The 22,031-nt window shown below is 35.2% G+C and overlaps 1 protein-coding gene across 1 annotated transcript in view; it reads left to right on the top strand.

Moving 5' to 3' along the window:
• LOC109823401 (pyruvate dehydrogenase E1 component subunit alpha-1, mitochondrial-like) overlaps positions 1-20,165 on the top strand; it is a 21,578-nt gene extending 1,413 nt beyond the window's left edge. The window contains exons 2-9 of the mRNA XM_020389679.1: positions 427-1,267; positions 1,361-1,440; positions 9,391-9,468; positions 18,875-18,970; positions 19,059-19,130; positions 19,253-19,306; positions 19,410-19,475; positions 19,724-20,165. Of these exons, the coding sequence (XP_020245268.1) occupies positions 427-1,267; positions 1,361-1,440; positions 9,391-9,468; positions 18,875-18,970; positions 19,059-19,130; positions 19,253-19,306; positions 19,410-19,475; positions 19,724-19,768 (1,332 nt within the window). The 3' untranslated portion in view covers positions 19,769-20,165. The remainder of the gene's footprint in view (positions 1-426; positions 1,268-1,360; positions 1,441-9,390; positions 9,469-18,874; positions 18,971-19,058; positions 19,131-19,252; positions 19,307-19,409; positions 19,476-19,723) is intronic.

Raw genomic sequence — 22,031 nt, 5'->3', positions numbered from 1 at the left:
CCGCCACTGTATAACATGACTTTATATACCTCCTCTGAATCTGACCCCAAAACTATAGGAAACAATAATCGGACAAATTTTCAAAACCGACCCTTTTGGGTTTTTAATTGCAAAAAACGACCGGTTTTAAAAATATTTACAAAAACCGACCTGTTTTCAGCCAGGGGCTGAAAACAGGTCGGTTTTTGTAATTTTTTTTGGGAAACTTCACGGGAGTTGAACTCCCGTGAAGTTTTTCTCATAACAAAACTTCACGGGAGTTGAACTCTCGTGAAGTTTGGGAAATTTTTTTTTAAAAACCGACCCAGTTTCAACCAACTGGGTCGGTTTTTATAAATAAGATTGAAATGGGTCGTTTTTTGCAATTAAAATCCCAAAGTGGTCGGTTTTGAAAATTTGTCCAACAATAATCATACGAATAAAAAGGCAACTTGCTATGCTGCAAAATCTGTCAAGAACCGCATACGGACGAAGCCTCCGCTTGTCTCGAATTCATTTCCCTCCTCTCGTCGAACCCGCGTCTTTCTCTTTCTTCGAACGAACTTCTCTCCATGGCTGCCTAACGTTCGCCGCGCTCTCCGTCGCAGAGATTCGTTACCTCCCCAAACCGCCGCCGCCTCCTCCTTCCTCCTCGGCCCAATCTCCGAACCCAGCTTTTCTCCTACCGCCTCCAGCGACGAAACGTACGTGGAGACGCAGCTCCCGTTCACCGGCCACAACTGCGAGCCTCCTTCCCGATCCGTCTCTACCTCCTCCTCCGAGCTCCTCTCCTTCTTCAGAGACATGGCTCTGATGCGCCGCATGGAGATCGCCTCCGATTCTCTCTACAAATCGAAACTAATCCGCGGTTTCTGCCACCTGTACGATGGCCAGGAGGCCGTTGCGGTCGGCATGGAGGCCGCTATCACCAAGAAGGACGCCATCATCACCGCCTACCGCGACCACTGCATCTTCCTCAGCCGCGGTGGGACCCTCCTTCAGGCCTTTGCTGAGCTCATGGGTCGACGGGATGGATGCTCCCATGGAAAAGGGGGATCCATGCATTTCTACAAGAAAGATGCTAATTTTTATGGAGGGCACGGGATCGTTGGGGCTCAGATCCCGCTGGGATGTGGGGTTGCTTTTGGGCAGAAGTATATGAAGGATGAGAGTGTAACTTTCGCCTTGTATGGAGATGGGGCTGCCAACCAGGGTCAGCTGTTTGAGGCTCTGAATATGTCGGCTCTGTGGGATTTACCTGCCATCTTGGTTTGCGAGAATAACCATTGTAAGCAAGAAACATGAGATCTATTTTTTAAAGAATTTTTCTGATAATTGTTGCTTGATACTCTTCGTTGTTGTTGATGCTGTTGTGTTTCAGATGGAATGGGAACTGCAGAATGGAGAGCAGCCAAGAGCCCGGCGTACTACAAGCGTGGAGATTATGTTCCTGGTCTCAAGGTCGCAATTTTAACTACCATCACATCTGAGTTATATAAGAATTTGATACAGTAGATGGATAGAAATTCATGACCTGATAGTTGTTTTCTGTTTCGACCTGATCGATTTTGGATCTTAGCAAGCGAGAATTAGGCTCATATCTCTAGCTTTTGGGGAACTGGGTGTGGGACATGATGTTTGCTAGCATATAAGAGAAAATATTGGATAAATTTCACAAAAAGCCTCAAACTTTGGGCTGTTTCTGGCAAAACCCTCTTAACTTTGTTTTTTTTCAACTAGACTCTTAAATTTTCCCATGAAACTTTCAACTTTAACACCGTCAAATTTGAACAATACATCTAAGGTTAGCTGTAGCTGTAGAGTTTTGTGTAACAGCTCTTGAACAATAAAAAAGCTCTCTTCTAGTGAGTGTGTTTGGATGAAGAAACCATCTTAGAAAATTAATGTGAATTTCATGATTTTCTAATATTAGAAGCAAATTCAATATGAGATTTGAAACTTTTAAACAAGAGAAAAAAAGGATTGGGAGCTCTAGCCTTGACATGGGTTCAAGGAAAAACAATGTTTGAGGTTCATAGGAAAAGATAGGGGTTTTTGTGGGAAGAGTTAGAGGGCTAAATGGGGAAAACAAAATTCGAGGGAATTCATAGGCAATGAGCTGAAGTTTTTTCTTTGGTGATTTTTTTTTGGGGGGGTGGGGGTTGGTTGTGAAATTTACCCTAATATTATTATTAGTACATAATAAGTTAGCTTATTGAACAATATATAAGAATTGAAACTGCAGTTGGTATACTACGTTAATCCTGGTCATGTTGAATCAGCCAAATGTTTATTTTGAGCTTCTCGAACTTAACTCCATGATTCATAGATAATTGCCTAATTTTTCTCATTCTTATTGATGATATACATTTCTAGTTTAATAGGATGGAGATGAGATATATGAGAGAACTAATTGGGCATATTATTGCTGATGGTGGAGCAATCAACAAAAATGTTTCACAAATGACATTTTGCATATTAAAGGAATGAATGAAAAGAAGGCAAGTGTGGATGAAACGATGATTTGTAGATGACAGATGGATGATTATACTAAAAATTTCAGTGCATATTGCAACTTAATTATGTGAAGTAGTTGCTAACATTTTTATTAGCTGATGTGCATTCTATGATGTAAATTTGGTAAGAAATGATTAGAAGTATCATTTTCACCCGATAATTTGATTTTGTGCTTGAACATCTTGTGATGCATAATTTCAGAAGTACATGTATGTTTGCCTTTGCGAAGATGAGAGTACATGTGCGCAATGTTTTAAAAGTGGGCGTCTAGCCTACCTAGGTGTCTGCCCAGACCTAGGCGTTACCCGCTAGGTCTTGGAAGCGCTTAGATGGTACCACTTAGGTTTTTGTTTATGATTTCCTCTATAGCAGTCTCCCAACTCTAACTTCCTCTGAACTCCTCCAACCTCGTCTACTAATTATGAATGCCGTCACCTTCTCCGACTTTCAGAAAACCTCCTCTACTACCTCTTAAACAAAGGAAGAAATCTACCTCGGTGCCAGTCTAGTACCTATCGGTGCCTAGCGCTTTTGATAATATGTGATTTTATTATCAATTATCGTAACAAAAAAAAAAGAAAATCGCTTAGGCCAGCCTAGGCTCTAGGCGCCAGGTCCGATGCCTAAGCTACATAGCGCGTTATGTAACATTGCATGTGTGTTTCCCTTTGCGAAGAGCGATTGGAAGATCATTATCATCATGGATAGTAGCGGTACTAGAGGGTATGTACGAGTGTATTATCGGTGCCTAGCGCTTTTGATAATATATGAATTTATTATCAATTGTTGTAACAAAGAAAGGAAAATTGCTTAGGCCAGCCTAGGCTCTAGGCACCAGGTCCAACATCTAAGCTATGTAACATTTTTTGTAACATTGCGTGTGCGTTTGCCTTTGCAAAGAGCGATTGGAAGATCATCATTATGGATAGTAGCAGTACGAGAGGGTTGTACAAGTGTATTATCGTCAGATTGTGTTTGGAACTGGAATTTCAGTGAATGATGGCACAAAAGCATGAGATGTTTCATTTATAAACTTGGATAGGATAAAAAAACATGATGGTGTGCTGTATCTAATGATAAATCAGTATTTTGTGACCCGACAACTGTTACCTCATGGACTAAAAAGTTATCGAGCTCGTCATTAGATTCATGAGGAGACTCATTAATAAAACCTAACTAAGTCTCGATTAAAGTAACATTTGCAGAAAGTATGTGTCAATCTAAAGATGAACAATAAAGAGCTATATCCCTTCTGAGTATGAGAATAATCAAGGATGACACTCTTAATAGAATCGAGAATCAAGTTTTGTTTTATGGGATCATGATTATTGACAAAACACAGACCTAAACATCTTATGACGCTAAGAAACCAACGAACTGTTAGGATACAAAAATGAATATGAGATTTTGTTGCTAAAATTGTGAACATGCAGTTTATTAAATATCATGTAGTCAAAACAGGATAACTTCAAAACATTTTTGGGATCTGCCTGTCCATTAGAAGTGTTTATGCAATTTTAAGTAAATAATGGTTTTTACATTCAGCCATTCCATTTTGTTGAGAATTATACACAAGGGCATTTGTGCAAAATATTGATTTGCTCCATAAAATCTGTGAAGCATGAACCAAAAGACTCCTTAGCACTATCATATCTTAATTTTTTATAGAAATATGAAATTGGTTTTGCATCTTTAAACAAAAAGTTTTAAAAATTGAAAAATACTTTAGAGCACTATTTCATAAGATAAAGCCAATTAATATGAGAAATCATGTTCAAAACTCATTTATAATATTTAAAACCAAGCTTTGAATTATAAGACAGTGACTTTATATGTCAACATGAAGTAAAGTAAATAAGCCCTTTTATTGAATCTAATAGGATACCATATGCATGATGTTTTTTTATTGAAAAAGCTCACAATTATTAGATTAAACATGACTCAAAACAGCATCAATAGTTTCAATATATGCAAAGAGTGGTATCCAAACCAATAGTGGTAGTCAACAGATGATATAGAATTAGAACACGATAATTAGTCAGTACCAAATTGAGCTCTTATAATCCGCCTCGCTAAATTCTTGTGGCAATCATCTTCCTTGTCACAAGTTTTTAAAATTCACAATCCGTAGGAATGAATGTTGATGACAATTTAGCACTCAATAATTAGACTAACTGATCACAAATTGTAAGAGAACGTAGTGAGACAAAGCACATAAGATAATGGTAAACTAAGTGTAGTACTAGTTGTTCTTATATCCTCATTTACTAGTGTGATAGAAGGGGAGGGAGAAGCAAACACAAGGGAGATAGAAGGAGAGAAGTGGACTCAAGGAATGATAAAATATCTTTGTTTCCAGTCACATAATCATTTGTCATGAACCTGACCCCATGAATCTATGACCAGGGGAGTACAACAAAAACATGCATTGAGATTAGCTTTCAGTGTTAGATTTATTGTAGTAGAGATAATTGTGCCTGTATTAACCAGAATTGTTGGAATTGTTGTTGTATTTGCTCTGCAGCTACTAAACTCTTAATATTAAGTGTCCTTCCTTAGCTATGCCCACATAGGTACCACATCAAAGGAAAATGGTACCTAGTGTGGCTAGGCTCCTTGCAGTAGTAGTAATAAATAACATCATCGTGTCCTCATCCTCCTATTAGTCACCACTAAAACTATGCCTCATCCTCTTGGAGGCCTCCCTTGGGCTACAAGTGAAGATCGATTATGTGTCCTCATCAATAATACTCTAGTACGGGAAAGAGATCGCCATTTACATGAAGTGGTATGACTCTACGAGTGATCTGACAATATAGTTGCCAGTCACTTATGGTCGTGCTAAAGAATACTCTGTAGAGAGAGCACCTAAAAAGATGCGTTCGAGGTGATAAGGAGCATATGTTGAATTTCTTCTGATAGGTGATTTTTAATCACCATATGACTGCCTTAAAATCCAATTCCCCTTGGTGCAGAACAACTCTTGAATAACATCATAAATTATGTTATATTGGTACTTCTAAATACAATTATCATAGAAAATCCACAACTCCTCCGCTGCTCTTCAACAAAGCAACAAATCCTTAATGTAGGGCTTCACTTTAGTCAAAGTCTAATGAAGTAGCATGTTATTGCGTCAAAACAGTTGTCGTTAGGAAAATCTTTATTCCAGTGACCAATCTTCTCTTGCACAGTAACATAAATCTTAACCTTATTTCATTGCAAAAAGTTGTTCTTACTTCTCGCTAAGTTTCCTGTTCATATTCGTGACCAGAATATTACCTCCAAAATATGGTCTATGAGCTAAGACTTGATAAATAGTGAAGAAGGACTAACCATTATACCATCATATTTGACTTTGAATAGCACTTAATGAAATTTATTGAAAATTTTCAATTTTTGATAAAAACCTAGGGAACTGAATTCTTCGATTTTGATAAGAAGGCTGAGGAACTAGTAGAATTTAGTTTCAAACATTAGATAAGTGTCGATAATTCATTCAAACATTCTTGAATTCCCTTTAAATTTGCTTTTAAGGAAAATGCAGCTTTAATTTCCTCATCGCTTGGAAAGAAAAGGAAATAGTTGTTTTCCGTCCAAAAATAATGTGTCAAGTTGGTAATTCCCATCTCTTATTATACAAACATTTAATCAATTATTTTAAATTTAGTGCATGGAAATTAGCTGAAAGGTCCCTTGATTGGAATGGAATTTAGAAGAGGCACAAATATTAAAGGAATGCATAAACCAAAGGAAGCTAATGCAAATAGATGAATCAAGAACTGCTCTATAAATAAATTATTAACATAAAGTTTATTTGTTGGTATTCTTTGGAGATCTCAATGGATGGAAAAGTTGGATGGGGAAATTTCTTGAGTGTGAAGATGAAATTGAGTTTGAGCGAGCTGCTTCGAAGCGACTAAAAATGATTTAGGGAAAGTTACATGAATTAATTTTCAATATTGATGTCTACCACTGCATTATTTTCATTGCGGTTTTATGGGTCATTTTGAGGAAGATTGTGGGAACCTCATTTGACTCTGCCGTCATGTCTCAATCCAAAAAATGTTTCCCCAAGAGACATCTCACAAAGAATCTTGGGTATTAGTAACTAATCACAATTACCAGCACTATTGCCCAATCTAGACAAACATGGACCTTAATGCTCAAACCCACCCAAGAACATGGTGACCATGTGGTGGCTTGGAGATCGCAGCGCAATGTTAGGGCTTTGGTGGCGCTCATTGTGGCGATGGTGGGATTAGTAGCGTGATATCAGAAGAACCAAGGGCAGTGAAGGCGTGGCAATAAGTTAAGGAATTAGAGTATTCAGTGAGGGGGTAAGTCGTTTAGCAATGAAGGTTACAAGCAAGCCATTGATTCATCTTTTAAAGAGTAAAGAGATTAGATTGAATAACTAATAGTCCTATAGTGATAGGTAGGGAATTCATGTCAGGTAAATTTCTTCTCTTTGATAAGATGTATTTGAAGTGAAACAAATTCCCATTCATTCTATTGTGTTCCTAAAGGAACTGTTTAAGCTACTTTTGCAGATCCAAAATTCTTGTTCTTTCTAAGTATTCTTTTTGCATAGAAGAATGCAACTCTTGCAAATACTAGGGTTTGAGTAGTATGCGACACCCTGCCGAGTTTTGAGTAGGCGGAACCATTCTTTCACATTTTGACGGGCAAGAATTTGCTTGGTTTTGTTTTCTTATTTGAGGAGTGAATTTGAGGAGCTGAAAGAGGGAGAGGTGGAGGATCACATTTGAGTGGGGGTTAGAAGGAAGAAATAAGGTTTCGAGACTTGAGAGAAGAGAGAAGAGGCTTTGATACCAGGTTATTTGTGAAATAATAAAGATTATAAAGATAGTTTACCTCTCCTCTCATTCTTTATTTATATACTTATAGATAGATCTATTGTACTATAGGCTAATTGCGAATAGATCCCTATAGTTTTATTTGTGCGGATAAAAGCCCCAAGTAAACTTTTTTGACTCTTTTAAGAGTAAAAAAGTTCACTCAGGGGTCTATCCACACTTGGGTAAATAATACAAGGGGTCTTTCCGCATCAATTAAACAAGGGGTCTATCTCCAATTGGGTGATAAATACAGGAGGTCTATCCCAATAGCCCTTATTTATAATAGGCGGCTAATCCAAATCCTAATTACATAAGGGGTTAAATTAACTTTGTAAACATAATAACTTTCTAACTAAGTGCGCTCATCACAAATGTCATTCTGCACTGGTTTCTAAAATTTAGAAATGTCTTTGTTGGAGGCATGTAACACGACATAAAATATGAAGAGAAAAATTGAGTGCTGTCGACTATTTCCTCTACGAAGAACGTCTAAAACGATTGTCATGTACCTTTTATTTTATTTGCATTGTGTTCTTATGTGATTAGTTGTTTTTATTTGTGCGTATTTTCAGGGGTCATGATTATGCATGCTTTCTATGACAAACCAGATTCTGCATGTTAGTGTTATTATTTTGTGTTTTTAAAGAAGGTTTGATCTACATTTCTCCAATGTGTCTTAATCTTTGTTCAATATCTAGTAGTTTTGCTTTAAAATAATTGGCTTATTTATTACTATGAATTTTTGTTCTTAGCTTTTCTGCTTGATGATTCACAATGCTGCTTTGTAATTACTGTTTCCATCCTTTTTCGAGAAGTGGAAGCCACTGTTCTTCCTTTTAAATTTCCATTGTTCGTCTCCTTTCACTAAACCCCAAGAGTCAACAAAGTCAAGTCTTATTCACCTTTGTTGGGGATTTTATTTTTACTTCCAATATAATTATAGTTGGTTGATTTATTTTCCATAGACGCAGATGTTCTGGTCATGCATTTCAATTTAGGCTTTGGCTTGTTTTCCATGTCAAAGATATATCACAAACTCTTAGTAGAACAAACTCTATTTCTTTCTTCCTTTCTTTTCAGACTTCTTTTGGGCGATTAGAATATTTGTCAGGTTGCTTTTTGGATGTATTTGATTAAAATTACATGATTAATATTGTTGATAGTGATAATAAGAGGTTGGGGATAGCCTGAGGGATTATTGACCAGTCTAAAAAAGCCTGTTACAACCCTCTTAAAAGTAGGGCAGCAGCAGGGTTAAATTTAGGATTTACCATAGGTTGTGTTTCTATGGTTCCAATCCCTTTGAGGGCATCTATTAACTCCTAGCTCCAGCCAACCATGTTCTCCTTTCTATCCCCAAAATAGCGCTCAACCTTGATAATCTCTATAAAGCTTTTATATGTTTAGGGTCAGTGAGGGTGGGGGGTTGTCTTGAATTTTTCTGAACTTATTTTTAAAGATTAGTTTTACATTTTCTTTAAATTTATCCTTTTGTAACTTGATAGCAGACGCTTTTGAAATAGTACAAAGTAATGAGCCTGAAAAGGGAGCTTGAAAACCTGATGGCCAGCTGTCAACCTACAAAGATTAGGTGAAGTCTGGGGTAGAGACTATGGCCATCCCAAAATTTTTGGGGACCGGCTGGGTTCATGCCAAGGTCTGGTATCTCCTGGCACCTTATTGTCCTGGGTGTAGATTTCTATACTGCTGACATTTAAAAATCCTAAAAAGTCTTACATTTTTACAAAATCACATTGCTTGAACTTTAAAAAGAAACAAGTTATTTAAGCAATGAGTCGTTGCTTTCATATTCTATATTTCCAGATTCAGGTGTTGGCGGAACTTATTGTAAGTTTTGGAAGAATTTCTTTATTTCTGGAATATCACTATACTTGCTTATTGTCAAAAGTTTTGAATCGGTGAAGAGACAGCTTTAGGCAATAGGGTATTTAAAGCTTATTGTTGTTAATGTTACTTATCCACGCATTACAGTGTCCTCCATATTTCTAATACTCATTTATTTTTGGTGCAGGTGGATGGAATGGATGCTCTTGCTGTGAAGCAAGCATGTAAATTTGCTAAAGAACATGCCCTTAAGAATGGACCCATTGTGAGAACCTGCGTTAAATCTTTTGTTTATTTTTTTGTTAATTATCTTCTTATGAGACTTGATACTTTTGTTTCTCGTAGTAATCATCTGACTATTTTTCTATTACGTGAAAGTTGCAAATTTTTTCTGGAAGAAAAATCTTAACTTATAATATATATTTGAAGAAACCATTACTTGCATCATTCTTCTTTAATTGTTCACCTAATATACAGATTGATATAGACTATCTCACAGTTTGTTATAATATCACTCCTCTCATTTGCTATCTTTTCTTTTCTTGCTTACATGCATATAATCCACACTTCGGTACCTAGTTTATGTTGCCTTCAAATATCCTCTTCTTTTTTGCAGTATTGCTTCTGCAGGATTGGTTTGTAGTTTTTTTTGGCTAATACTCACTTTTTTATAATATTGCTTTTGGAGTATTATTATGAGATATAGTATCTGTGAGGTTCATTTTTGGTATTATCTGCGAAGTTGGAATCAAATTCTACAAAAATGGTCACAAAGCCAGCAGAGTGCTTTACAGGTCAGATATAGAATAATCAAATAATGCCGTACCCGTAGTATTTATTTATATAAAATGGGATGAAATGGATGACTGATCATGCAACAATAGATTGCAGAAGATATAAAGTGCATACACTGGAAGTTGAAGGTATGTTCAGATGAACTTAGGGATAAAATTATTAGTGATGGTTTTAACATGTATAACATTGAATGGTCGGTGCCACAGTCCCGAGGAGCAAGAAAATGATAAAAGAGTCCTGAGAGGGTAGTCAACATGAAACTGGATGAAGTTGTATGGGTTTTACATTTGCAGCTCCGAAAGCGGAGATGATCTTGGTAAAGTTGAATGGAGAAGAAAAGGACCAATATAACCACTGTTTTCGGGTACTTTTTATCTGCCTACAACCACCACCAAAATTTACTGTCAACATCTGTAGAAGACATTATCTTGATGAAAAGGACCAAATCAAACTCTGCAACAGATTTTCCATTAAATATACTATGGATTTTCTATAGGAAAAGTTAACTTTTTATTTGTTAGAAGCATTTTAATCCTAAATTAAATAAATCTATATTTTGTTAGAAAATTCTCTTTTCTGTCTGTCCCTCTGTTCTTTTGACTTACTCATATAGATCTCACGAATGTGGGACACCATAGCGAACCATGACCAGTATTTAATCGTTACTGAATGCGGTACATGTCGCTGAATGCGGTACACTAGCAAATTGGGTCACGTTCCAAAGCGACCCAGTTTGCTAACTTCGGCGACCCGATTTAGAATCCATATTTATTAATATTTTTATAAGACAACCATTTTTAGAAAAATAAGCAACAAAAGTGTACCTTAATTGCAACTTGAGAATTTTTTTTACCGTTGCTGATCCTTGAATTTGATTCTTGAAGAAAATTGTACACTTTGAGTAAAAATTGTACACTTTGGCACTCAAATTACTACACTTAGTCTACCTTGTACCATATAAGCCTGCCCCCCCCCCCCCCCAAACAAAAAAAAATACCCGATTCCAAATAAGTCGTGTACACCACTCCCGTTCCCGTTCCGTGAATAGGAACCAGCTGGATTACATGATACTATGCCTTAACTCTCACCTTTTTTTCTCTATAAATGAGTATTTCTTCTCACTTTCCACTCTTTTTTCTGCTTGGTTGTCACAGATAGACTTCCTATGGCTACTAGTTCTTTCTCACACAGATGAGTATCTAACGAAGCATGAAAGCCTGGATTATGAATATGATTTTGACATTGATACAAGCTTTATACTCCAACATGGACACTGGGGCTCAGATATGGCAATTATCCAAAATACAAAACAGATATGACTTGTATATATTTGAACCAAGCAGTTAGCATATAGGAACAACCTAATTTTAGTAACTGATGTCAAAAGACATTTAGTTTTTGTTCGGTGGGAATAATTACGCATTTGTAACTGTTGGATATGAATAGATGTGCTTGTTATGTCTGGGTGCGGTGGACCTGCAAAATTTCCATTCATGGAAAGTCGTGCATATCATAGGACTTGAGTAGATCTTCCAGAATGCAGACAACTTTAGTTAAGTTCTTGTTTGTTATTGTCTATGTTACCTGGGTACTCCTAATTTGGAGCCATTCTGACATTTCTTGGATACTCCTTAAATATATGCATATATTTGTCCAGACTTGTACTCAATTATACAATGCATGTTTAATTTAAAACGCTCGTCATAAACTTCTTGGATATATATTCCACACTTCACAACCATTTTGTAACTTTTTGGATAAGGGCCGGGTTAGTTTCAGCCTTAAAGACCCAGGATTTAAAAGGATTTAAAGGGTCATTTACATAGATAGCTCAGTACCATGATTATTTCCTATGAGTTTCAGTTGTGTCCTCGTATCCAACCTTTTACAAATTTTCGTGTCCCGTACCTGCACCCATACCCACATTACATGTGCCCGTGCAACTTAGGTTATTGTTATGTCATGATTACAGTTTAATTTTGGTAAAATTATATTGCTTATGTGAAGCCATCTAACCTAATCATTCACTTCCCACCTTCCAATTTGTTTAGATGAGGAATAATTAAAGCACAGTGACTTCCTAGCAAGTGCAAAATGACGTGGCTTGACTGAGAATGGTTGTAAAGAACGATGCGTAGAAAAAAAATAGTTGTTTCTTGAGATTTTGGTAATTTCTATTCAAGTGGGTTTCACCTCATGTAGTTATAAGTATACGATTTTTGGTTTGATTTACTTGATATATGGTTTATGAAGAAATATCTAACTAACATCTTTTCACCACGTACCTTCTTTTAAATCGAGAAATGCAAGAATTAGCATAGTGACTTTCCAATAAGTGTAGAAGAAAGTGGCTTATGAGAATGGCTGTATATGATGATGATGCTCAAAAGAAAACATGTCGTCTCCTTAGATGCGATATCTACATTTCTACTCAAACAAGTTTCACCACTTATTATTGGGAACTGTGTAGTAGACTCTTATATTGTCATATTATATTTTCTTATAGGTTGAAGGTATATAGACAAAATTGAAGAAGGAAGTGCTATAGGGTTTAAGATCTTGAAGCAGTATTGTCTGAGTAACCTCACTTATTTATTGCTGTTATAGGATAGAAAAGTTGTTTTTTCCTGAACTATGGATTATGGGCTCATAAAATATTGCATGTTTTATTAAACTGTTGGATTGCTTAACTCTATAAGAGTGTCAAAGTGCCTAGTTTTCCATTCACAATGCTTTACATTTCTATAGAATTTACGTAGCTTACATGTATATTGCACATTTGCACTGTTCTTATGATAAGACCTTGTTAGAATTTAGGGCAACACCTCCATTGCATTTGTCATTTTTAGTTGTTTGGTATAGCATATCATATGCCATGACATCATGAATGGCTTGAGAATTAACACAAAAACACGCGCGCATGCACACACAAAGTAGAATAAAATAACACACACATATATGAAAAATATGAGTATATAGGTATACAAAAAAATTGAGTATATATGTACCAAGCACAATATTGGTGCTTGGTAGTGATGTGAATGCTTCTCATCCACACATTTATATGTGCTCATTTAAAAATTGTCCTCACTTGATTATGCACCTATTAAATGAGTGGATGAGAAGTGGCCACAACACTATCAAACATCGAATTTGGTGCTTGTTACCAAGAATACCAATATTCCTTTGTATATGTATATATGTACATGTATGTATGTGTGTATGTATGTATGTACGTACGTACGTACGTATCTATGTAGATCTCTCTTCTTCCTCCATTATATATACATATATGCATATATACATACATATAGAGAAACTCCTATAAACTTAAGTGGATAGAATTTCTTGTCCTTCAACTTTTTGGCCTTTAATTTTGCTTTGAGATTTGCATTCAAACATGAATGTTATCTTTGAGATGTGTGCCTTGATTTGTATGACATGCTTGCACAAATCTCAAAGTAAAATCAATGGATGAAAAAGTTTCTTTTTTCTCTCTATATATATGGGTAGGGTTGCAATACACCTATGATATAACTTAGTTACACACCTTTAAAAGTTCGCCTTTACCCATCGATATTATAAATCCAAACCATTTATTGTTATCTACATGTCATCAAATGAGTATGGATAAAAAATCGTGTGGTTTGCGATTTTCTATCCTATAATTCAAGAAACTCAAAATAACTGACATTTTAGACTGTCACAGACCTTTCATATCTAGTCCTTAGATGTAAAAAAAATATCTTATGTATGTTATTTAATTTCCATGAAGTTTTGAATACATAGACCACAATGGACGATGTTGATCATTAATATCGATGGTCAAACACGTATTTTTACGGGTGAGTAAGTACACCCTAGGTACTGTAAGCCTACCCTATATATATGTATGTTTGTGTTTGTGTGTTGTGTGTGGAGAGAGAGATGAGTATCCTTGGTACCAAGAACTGAGACAACTCATTCTAATCCACTCATTTGAATGGTTCCTACTTGAGAATGCTCCACTCCCTGAAAATGAGGGGATGAGAACAAGCCACCTTACTACCAAGGAACAAAATCGGTCCTTGATGCCAAGAACATCCATATTCCTCATATATATGTATATGTGTGTGTGTACGAGTCTTGCTTTAGTACATCAAAATAAGGATTTTATTATTTTTATTTAATTTGAATTAAAAAGGTAAAATTGTACTTTTCCTCTTATCTTTCTTCCTCACCACTCATTATGCAATATTTTCATAGTCGTCGTCCACAACTTCAGATAATGAAGAAAATAGAGTTAGATCACAGAGTTACCAATTTCCTGATTGTAAACTTTGAAGATAGTCTAATTGAGTTAGAATTAATAGATTGGTCTAAAGTTATTTCTAGGGTTCCAAGGACAAAGTTAGAATGAAGAACGATAACAATGGCACATTGTCGAATTAACCAGGACTAATGAACTCAAGCAGTTTAGGCGTGATTAGAGGATTTGTCTACGATCGCGGGCGAGAGGAGGATGAGTCCTTCGCCTCTACCAGAGAGCATGGACGTCACACTTGCCTAGAGAGACAAAGCAGTTGAGATCGCACTTGTTTAATTTTGACTGGCTGTCGAGGAATTCATAAGAGCAGGGAGAAAGAGAATTAATAAGGTTCTATGAAATTACTCTTGAAAGTTGAATTATAAGGAAGTTGCCAGTGGAACTGAACTGATTTCATCGATTTCAGCGGAAACGAGTGAGCTATGATTTTGATAAATATTTACGATACTTGTCATCGGTACTCTAAAGTTCATTTTCTGGAGTATCGAAGTTATTGGTTATACACACACACACATGACTATACACACACATACATATATATAATATCCTACATCCTGATTTCCAAAACTTTGAAAATCAGGGGGTAAGGTATTTTTTGAGAAAACGGAAGGTAGGCTGACAATTTAGGAAATTTTCTATGCTGTCAGCGCACCTTTCGCACGTGACAATAAGGTTCTTTGAAATTACTCTTGAAAGTTGAATTATTAACGAAGTTGCCAGTGGAACTGAACTGATTTCACCGATTTCAGCGGAAAAGAGTGAGCTATGATTTCGGTAAATATTTAAGATCCTTCCATCGGTACTCTAAAGTTCATTTTCTGGAGTACCAAAGCTGGCGGCTATATATATATATATATACATGTATACATACATATATATATATACATATGTATACATATATGTATGTATACATATGTATACATATATACATATGTATACATATGTATATACATATGTATACATATGTATATGCATATGTATACATATGTATATATATAGAGAGATTAATGAGTATCATATGTCATATGAGGGGATTCCCTCATATATAATGACGTGGTACAATCTCCACCAAGTGAATAAAGTAGGAGAGAGAATGCCTCATGACTATACTTAGTAGAGATTGTGCCACATCATTGTATATGAGAAAATCCACTCATATGACATATGATACCCATTAATCTCATATATATATATATATATATATATATATATTAATATATATATTATATATATATAATAATATATATATATATATATATGAGAAAAACGAAAGGTGGTTGGCAGCGGCAAGCGATTTTCTGTGCTGTCGCCACGTGGCAAGTCCCTATTTGCTGAAAATTTTTATGCTTTCAAGGATATGATTGGAATAATTATAATTCATATGTGAAATTAAAGAAAAAGAGGGGTTAGGTGTAAATGTTCTCGTAAATTCATCTCCCCGCTCACGTTACTTCTCCTTTGTTGTCCGAAATAGCAATCGAACCTAGTCAAATACCTTTGCCCATTAACTAATAAGGCATTCACGGAATTGCCATTAGCAGCAAAGTCCAGTCCACCATTATTTTTTATCCAAAGTCCAATTGAACCCAAAATCCTTTTCGCCCCATAGCTTCTGGTCTTTAAATGATTGTTGGTAGGTTTCCTTCTTTATGTGCTCATAAGCCCCATTTCTTCATTTCCATACTTCTACTCTCTTGGTGTCTGTGATAAATTGGTAAACTATTAGGTAATTTCGAAGAAATGGTGGGTGATTTGAATTTTTTGAAGAGATTTTAATTATTTTTGAGTGATTTGTCGAAGGAATAAAGAAGAAATTGGAGTATGTCATGCTAGATTTTCTTGTTAGTTTTTTAAAAGATCCACTTAACTATAGAACTTATTGATCAAAAGCAAAGTTTTCCAAGGTAGGGGGTTTCTCTCCAATCTTGAAGAACAAATCAGTTTTTGAGTTCTCTAATCTGAAGAACAAGTTGTGTGAGGAGAGAGATGTTGGATGTAATTTGGGTTTCACAAATCACAAATCTAAGATTTGGGACGAAAAAAGGGAAGGAGCAAAAACATGAGATGGAGAAGCTGCTGTTGGTGGACATAAAGTTGTGAAGTCTTTTGCATTCAAGTCCTCGTAGTTTTTAGTTTTATATATAACTATTAACCGTTTCTAAATTATCTTTTTTAAAAACTCCACACACTTTTAGCAAATAGGGAGCTTAGACGTGGCGACAGTGCATAAAATTTCTTGTGTTGTCAGCTTACCTCACATTTCGTTGGTGTGTGTATGAGGAAACTGGCTATAAGCTGACAGCCCATTTTACATAATGAGTTGCCAATCTACAGCCATGTGAGCCCTACACCGATGTGACTAGCGGGAGGCTCACATGACATAGGTTTAGCTACCCATTTAATCTAATACTATTATTAAAGTGTGTTGGTATGTTAAAACATTTCTTCTAAAAATACCCTTTAAAACACATACATGCATACATAAAACACATGCATCTATACATAAACCATACATCATACATACATAACCCCCAATTAAATGCATTATTATTCATAACCCCTAAAATAATTTCACCATGAATAAGTTGTTTATATTTTTATATCCTCTCATTAACATATTATTTGACGTTAAAATTTTTAGTCTTTTTTCTTCGTTACGCTGGAAAATATGGACTGCTATGTGCATATTATGCTAATGCTAAAGATCTTTGCATATACATAGTAAGAGCAGAACCTAAAAATCTCAAACTCATCTAATACTATTATAAAAGTGTGTTGGTATGTTAAAACATTTCTTCCAAAAATACCCTTTAAAACACATACATGAATACATAAAACACATGCATCTATACATAAACCATACATCATACATACATAACCCCCAATTAAATGCATTACTAAATTCTGGAAATAACACATCAAGTTACTTCCCTTCGTTACTTCCCTTCCAACTGATCAAGTAAGATGAATAATTGAAGAAGAAACAAAGAGTAGTTTCCCATATTTATATAAACGAGTTTGAGATTTTTAGGTTCTGCTCTTACTATGTATATGCAAAGATCTTTAGCATTAGCATAATATGCACATAGCAGTCTATATTTTCCAGCGTAACGAAGAAAAAAGACTAAAAATTTTAACGTCAAATAATATTCAGTCTGCTATTATGGAAATTAACTTTGAACTGAGGATATACTTTGGTCATACCCATCATGATGGTTCCTTAAAAAATCATGTACTGAGTTGCAAAATCCATCCTTCACAAAAAGTTTTGTCTGATTGAAATTTGTAGGTTCAACTTAAAAATATTATTAGAGCAAAATAATGACAACATTACTGTAAGACCCCATAACTTTTTTTTGATAATGTTTGTTCTTAACAATTGAAGAAGCTCTGATTAAGTCTTTTCAGAGGATTATATAGATTTTGGTTAATTTATTAGCTCTGATAGAGTATGTTCTTAGTTGTCATAGAACATAAATTTTTTTATATTAAATACAAAATATTTAAATTATTATTTTATAGTCAGTATGTTATTTATCCTTCCTAATGGTATAACTATATTACAAATTTGTGAATAAAAAACCCAGCATGTGTTAAATTATAAACGTCAGACATTATGTTAAATTATAAAATACATAGAATTATGCTTTTTAGGTTCACAAATTGAATAATGTCTTACAGGTATTCCATAAGTTTTATTGGAAAGCTCTGGTTTCATAAAACTAAAATTTTAGAAAAATTATAGAGTAAACCTCTGGTTTCATAAAACTAAAATTTTAGAAAAATTATAGAGTAAACCTTTAAATTTGCAAAACAACCCTAAAACTTCATAATTTTATAGATATGCTATACCTTTAAATTTGCAAAACAACCCTAAAACTTCATAATTTTATAGATATGCTATAAAATTTGCAGAAAGGACCTTGAAATGTCACAAATAAACCTCATAAAGATTATATTTACTCTAGGATTTTAATGATAAAAAGATAGCAAAAATCCACAAATTACATCTAACACCAAACTTATTATAAAAAAAGATAAACATAAAATTAATCCAACAACGTGCAACGCACGTGCACTATACTATTTTGCAAAATGGGCTATTAGCTCAGCTCATATACATTTTTCCTATGTGTGTGTGTGAGAGACAACATTTGCTGTATAACTTTGAAAGCAAGCACAGGAGTCCGGTGAAATGCTCTTTTGTTGGTAGTTTTATCACACTACCATGGGGGTGCTTATCATAATTCTGAGATATAGTGAATGCATATCTAAAGCTGTAATTCCTTAGAAAATGAATGATCAATACCTGTATATAATTATTCCTTTTGTTCTTACATCCCTTTATCACCCATTAATTCTCTGAAGCAGTAAAAATATATCATTTTTTGAGGGAAGTTTCAAGGTTGCCTCACTCTCTTAATCAGCCTTTTTCAAGTCATTAATTGCTTGTTTGATTTCCCTCCCTGTGCAATAAAAGTGCTACCTTTTCTGAAGGCTAATTCCAATTTTCTGGCGTAAATTTTGAGATGGTGGGGCCTAATGCAATATTTTGGATGTTGACTTGCAGATCCTTGAAATGGACACATACAGATACCACGGTCACTCCATGTCTGACCCTGGGAGCACCTATCGTACCCGTGATGAGATCAGTGGTGTGAGACAGGTTGGTTTGATTTAACTACTAACTCAGTTCTGTGAGTACGCTTTTTTGTTATTATTTAAGCTTTATCTGATACATCGTGTGTTAACAGGAACGTGATCCAATTGAAAGAGTTAGAAAATTGATACTAGCCCATGATGTAGCAACTGCCGCAGAGCTCAAGGTAATCATTCTAATTGGAAGCATCACTTATAGAATGTGTTATTGGAATTTGGTAGTGTTGGGTATTTAGCTCCTTGAATTTCTTTTGTTCCCTCATCTTCTCTTACTACACAATTATTTCAGGATATTGAGAAACAAGTGAGGAAGGAAGTAGATGATGCCATTGCTCAGGCCAAGGTAACTAACTCCCGTAACTGCATCATCAGCAATTGATTTCTGTGCATGTTTTTATGTATTAATTGGATGACTGACATATGAATGAATTCCTTGCCATTTACAGGAAAGCCCAATGCCTGATAGTTCAGAGCTATATACCAACGTGTATGTCAAAGGATTGGGTGCAGAGGTAGCAAAATAATATCATATTCCTGATATGTATTTTCCTTTTTTGAAAATTTTTTCTTATCTTGTCAATTTTTTTCCCAAAAGAGTTTTGAGAATAATCTGCGTATTCCTAATATTTATGTTGCCAAGTTCTCAGGAAACCATTTACGTGTAGTTGTCGTCTTATATTGGGAGGATGTTTGTTTGGGTAACGGGTTTGTTGTAAAGTCTTGACAGGGCATTTATAAATCCTGTATTTCTCTGTTTCAGGTGTTTGGTGCAGATAGGAAGGAGGTGAAGAGTGTTCTTCCATGAAAAAAGAGAACTTCTTTGAGATCAGAAAAGCTTGAAAATAATCGTTGGACTTCCTTTTGGATGACAAAATTTTGAAAATAATTATTGGTTTGCAGGGTGATTAAATGTAGTTGTGCTTGTGCGTTTCTAGAGGGCATGCCACCGTGCAATTTTAGGAATATCTGGCACTTCATATTTCTACAACTTAGATGGACATAAAGCAGGCCTGTTTTCAAGTCTTTTTGCTATTCTTTATTTTTCGTTGGCACGAGTGATGCGTATTATATCTTAACAGAATCGAACATTTGGTCAGTCTTAGGTATCAACATTTTGAGGGAATTGTTTGGTTTTGCTGGCTTCTGCTGTATAGCTAGAAAGCCGATGACTGATTTTTATGGCATCTAAATGGGTTTTATCACTGTTTTAAGGTACGTAGTTGTGGTTATTATAGAGATGATATATCTGGTCCAATCAGCAATCATATTCGTGGCGAATAAGGGACGATTGTTGCGACGATTGTCGCGCACGAAATTAACTATCTCAGAGACCAAATGGAATATGCCATGTGTCTAGTTCACGTGGCAATAAAGGTGGACAACTCTTAAGTAATTAGGAGTAGTTATGAAAACATTTAAAATTCGGTTGTCCATCTAAGCTCGACGAGTACGGTCTTTCCCCCTGAAGTCCCTTCTCTTTGCTAGGGAGATGGTTTTGAGTGCCCTCATAGAATGGACTACTTTTTAATGAGCCAATCAAGGTAAAGAAGGTAAAGCTGATATTAGGCACCACAAAAGCGCTACTATATCTTATTTCCTCTGAAATACATTGCAATCAAACAGCTCCTAAGCCACTTCGAAATTGACAATCTGAGAGAATGTTGACTGCGACCACTTTGAAATTGACATTCTGAGGTTAACTCTGGCCACTTTGAAACTGACAATGTGAGCCAAGGTTGAGTCACCTTGGAATCACCGGTCTTGGTGAGTTAGTCGCTCACTTCAGCCTCGAGCCTAACGCAATTTGTCTTTGGCAAGCTTGAGCTTGGCCTGGGATAAAATTCACAAATATTGCTTTACCTTGTCACATGACCGTCTGCCTTAAAGAATGGCAAAGCGTGAGGGAGCTTGTTTCATACTGTGGTCTTTTTAGATACTACGCCGCCTTACTTTCAATACATGACCTTTTAAATCAAAGGAGCAGTGGTCATCAAGAGTATTGCCTCCTCTAGTAAGAAGCGAAACATGCATCAATATTAGTGGTGCACGATGCGCTCACATGCCCATTTCCTTTGATCTGACTATATATTTGTTCGCCTACATAAATAAACTAGCTTTTCTACCACTGCAAAACATGGCGTATCATTAAATAATTAGTCCTCAAATTTTATAATAATGGATTTTGTGATTATATAAGTTATTTTACAATAGTGTTGTCTCATCAAAAATTTTAGATCCGTTGAATGTCAGGATTACTATCCAAAAAGTTAATGATGTTACTCATCTGAAGTATGTGTATTACAAACCTGAAATGCAAAGAGCAGATGTGCAAACGTGGACTTGTGTTTTAAATAAATCATGCTTATATTTTCTGGATCTAAAATTCTTCTTTCCTTTCATGATGCACAACTTCTGCCGTAATATTAAGATTTGATTTTGTCATTGTTTATATCTGTTTAACAATGTATAGAGATGGTAACCTTGGAACATGTTTACCGAAACGTATGTCAATAAATAGAGAAGACAGATTCAATCTCTCTATTTGCATGAGTTCTTTCTCTTTATGATACATGCACAATAATATCATGAAAAGAGCTTTTTCCCCAAAATATCATGAAAAGCGAAAATTAAGATATTTGGACTTGCTATGATTGAGTGCATATCAATTATATTGGTGGGGAAATGTATGAACGACACATATAGGGAACTAGTATAGTGCACGTGCGTTGCACGTGGACATATTTATTTTATGTTCTAATACTTTACACAATTCATTATTTAATTAATGGATTAGTTTCAATTTGAATGTAATTATAACAACATTTGAGGACTTATTTGTAATTTTCTTACAATTTAGATCATATACTTCTTAATTATAACAACATTTGAGGACTTATTTGTAATTTTCTTACAATTTAGATCATATACTTCTTTCAATCTTCTTAAGATTTAAGTTTTGAACTATATAGGGGTTTATCTGTAAAAAATAATGAAGTTTTAGTATTTTTCTATAAAATATATGAAATTTCAATGGTCTTTGTGAAAATTATGAAGATCCATGGTTGTTT

This window comes from Asparagus officinalis, chromosome 9, assembly GCF_001876935.1.
Source record: "Asparagus officinalis chromosome 9, Aspof.V1, whole genome shotgun sequence".
NCBI classification, from domain to species: domain Eukaryota; kingdom Viridiplantae; phylum Streptophyta; class Magnoliopsida; order Asparagales; family Asparagaceae; genus Asparagus; species Asparagus officinalis.
The sequence above is the reverse complement of the archived record's forward strand: the minus strand, read 5'-3'. Positions and strand labels throughout refer to the sequence as shown.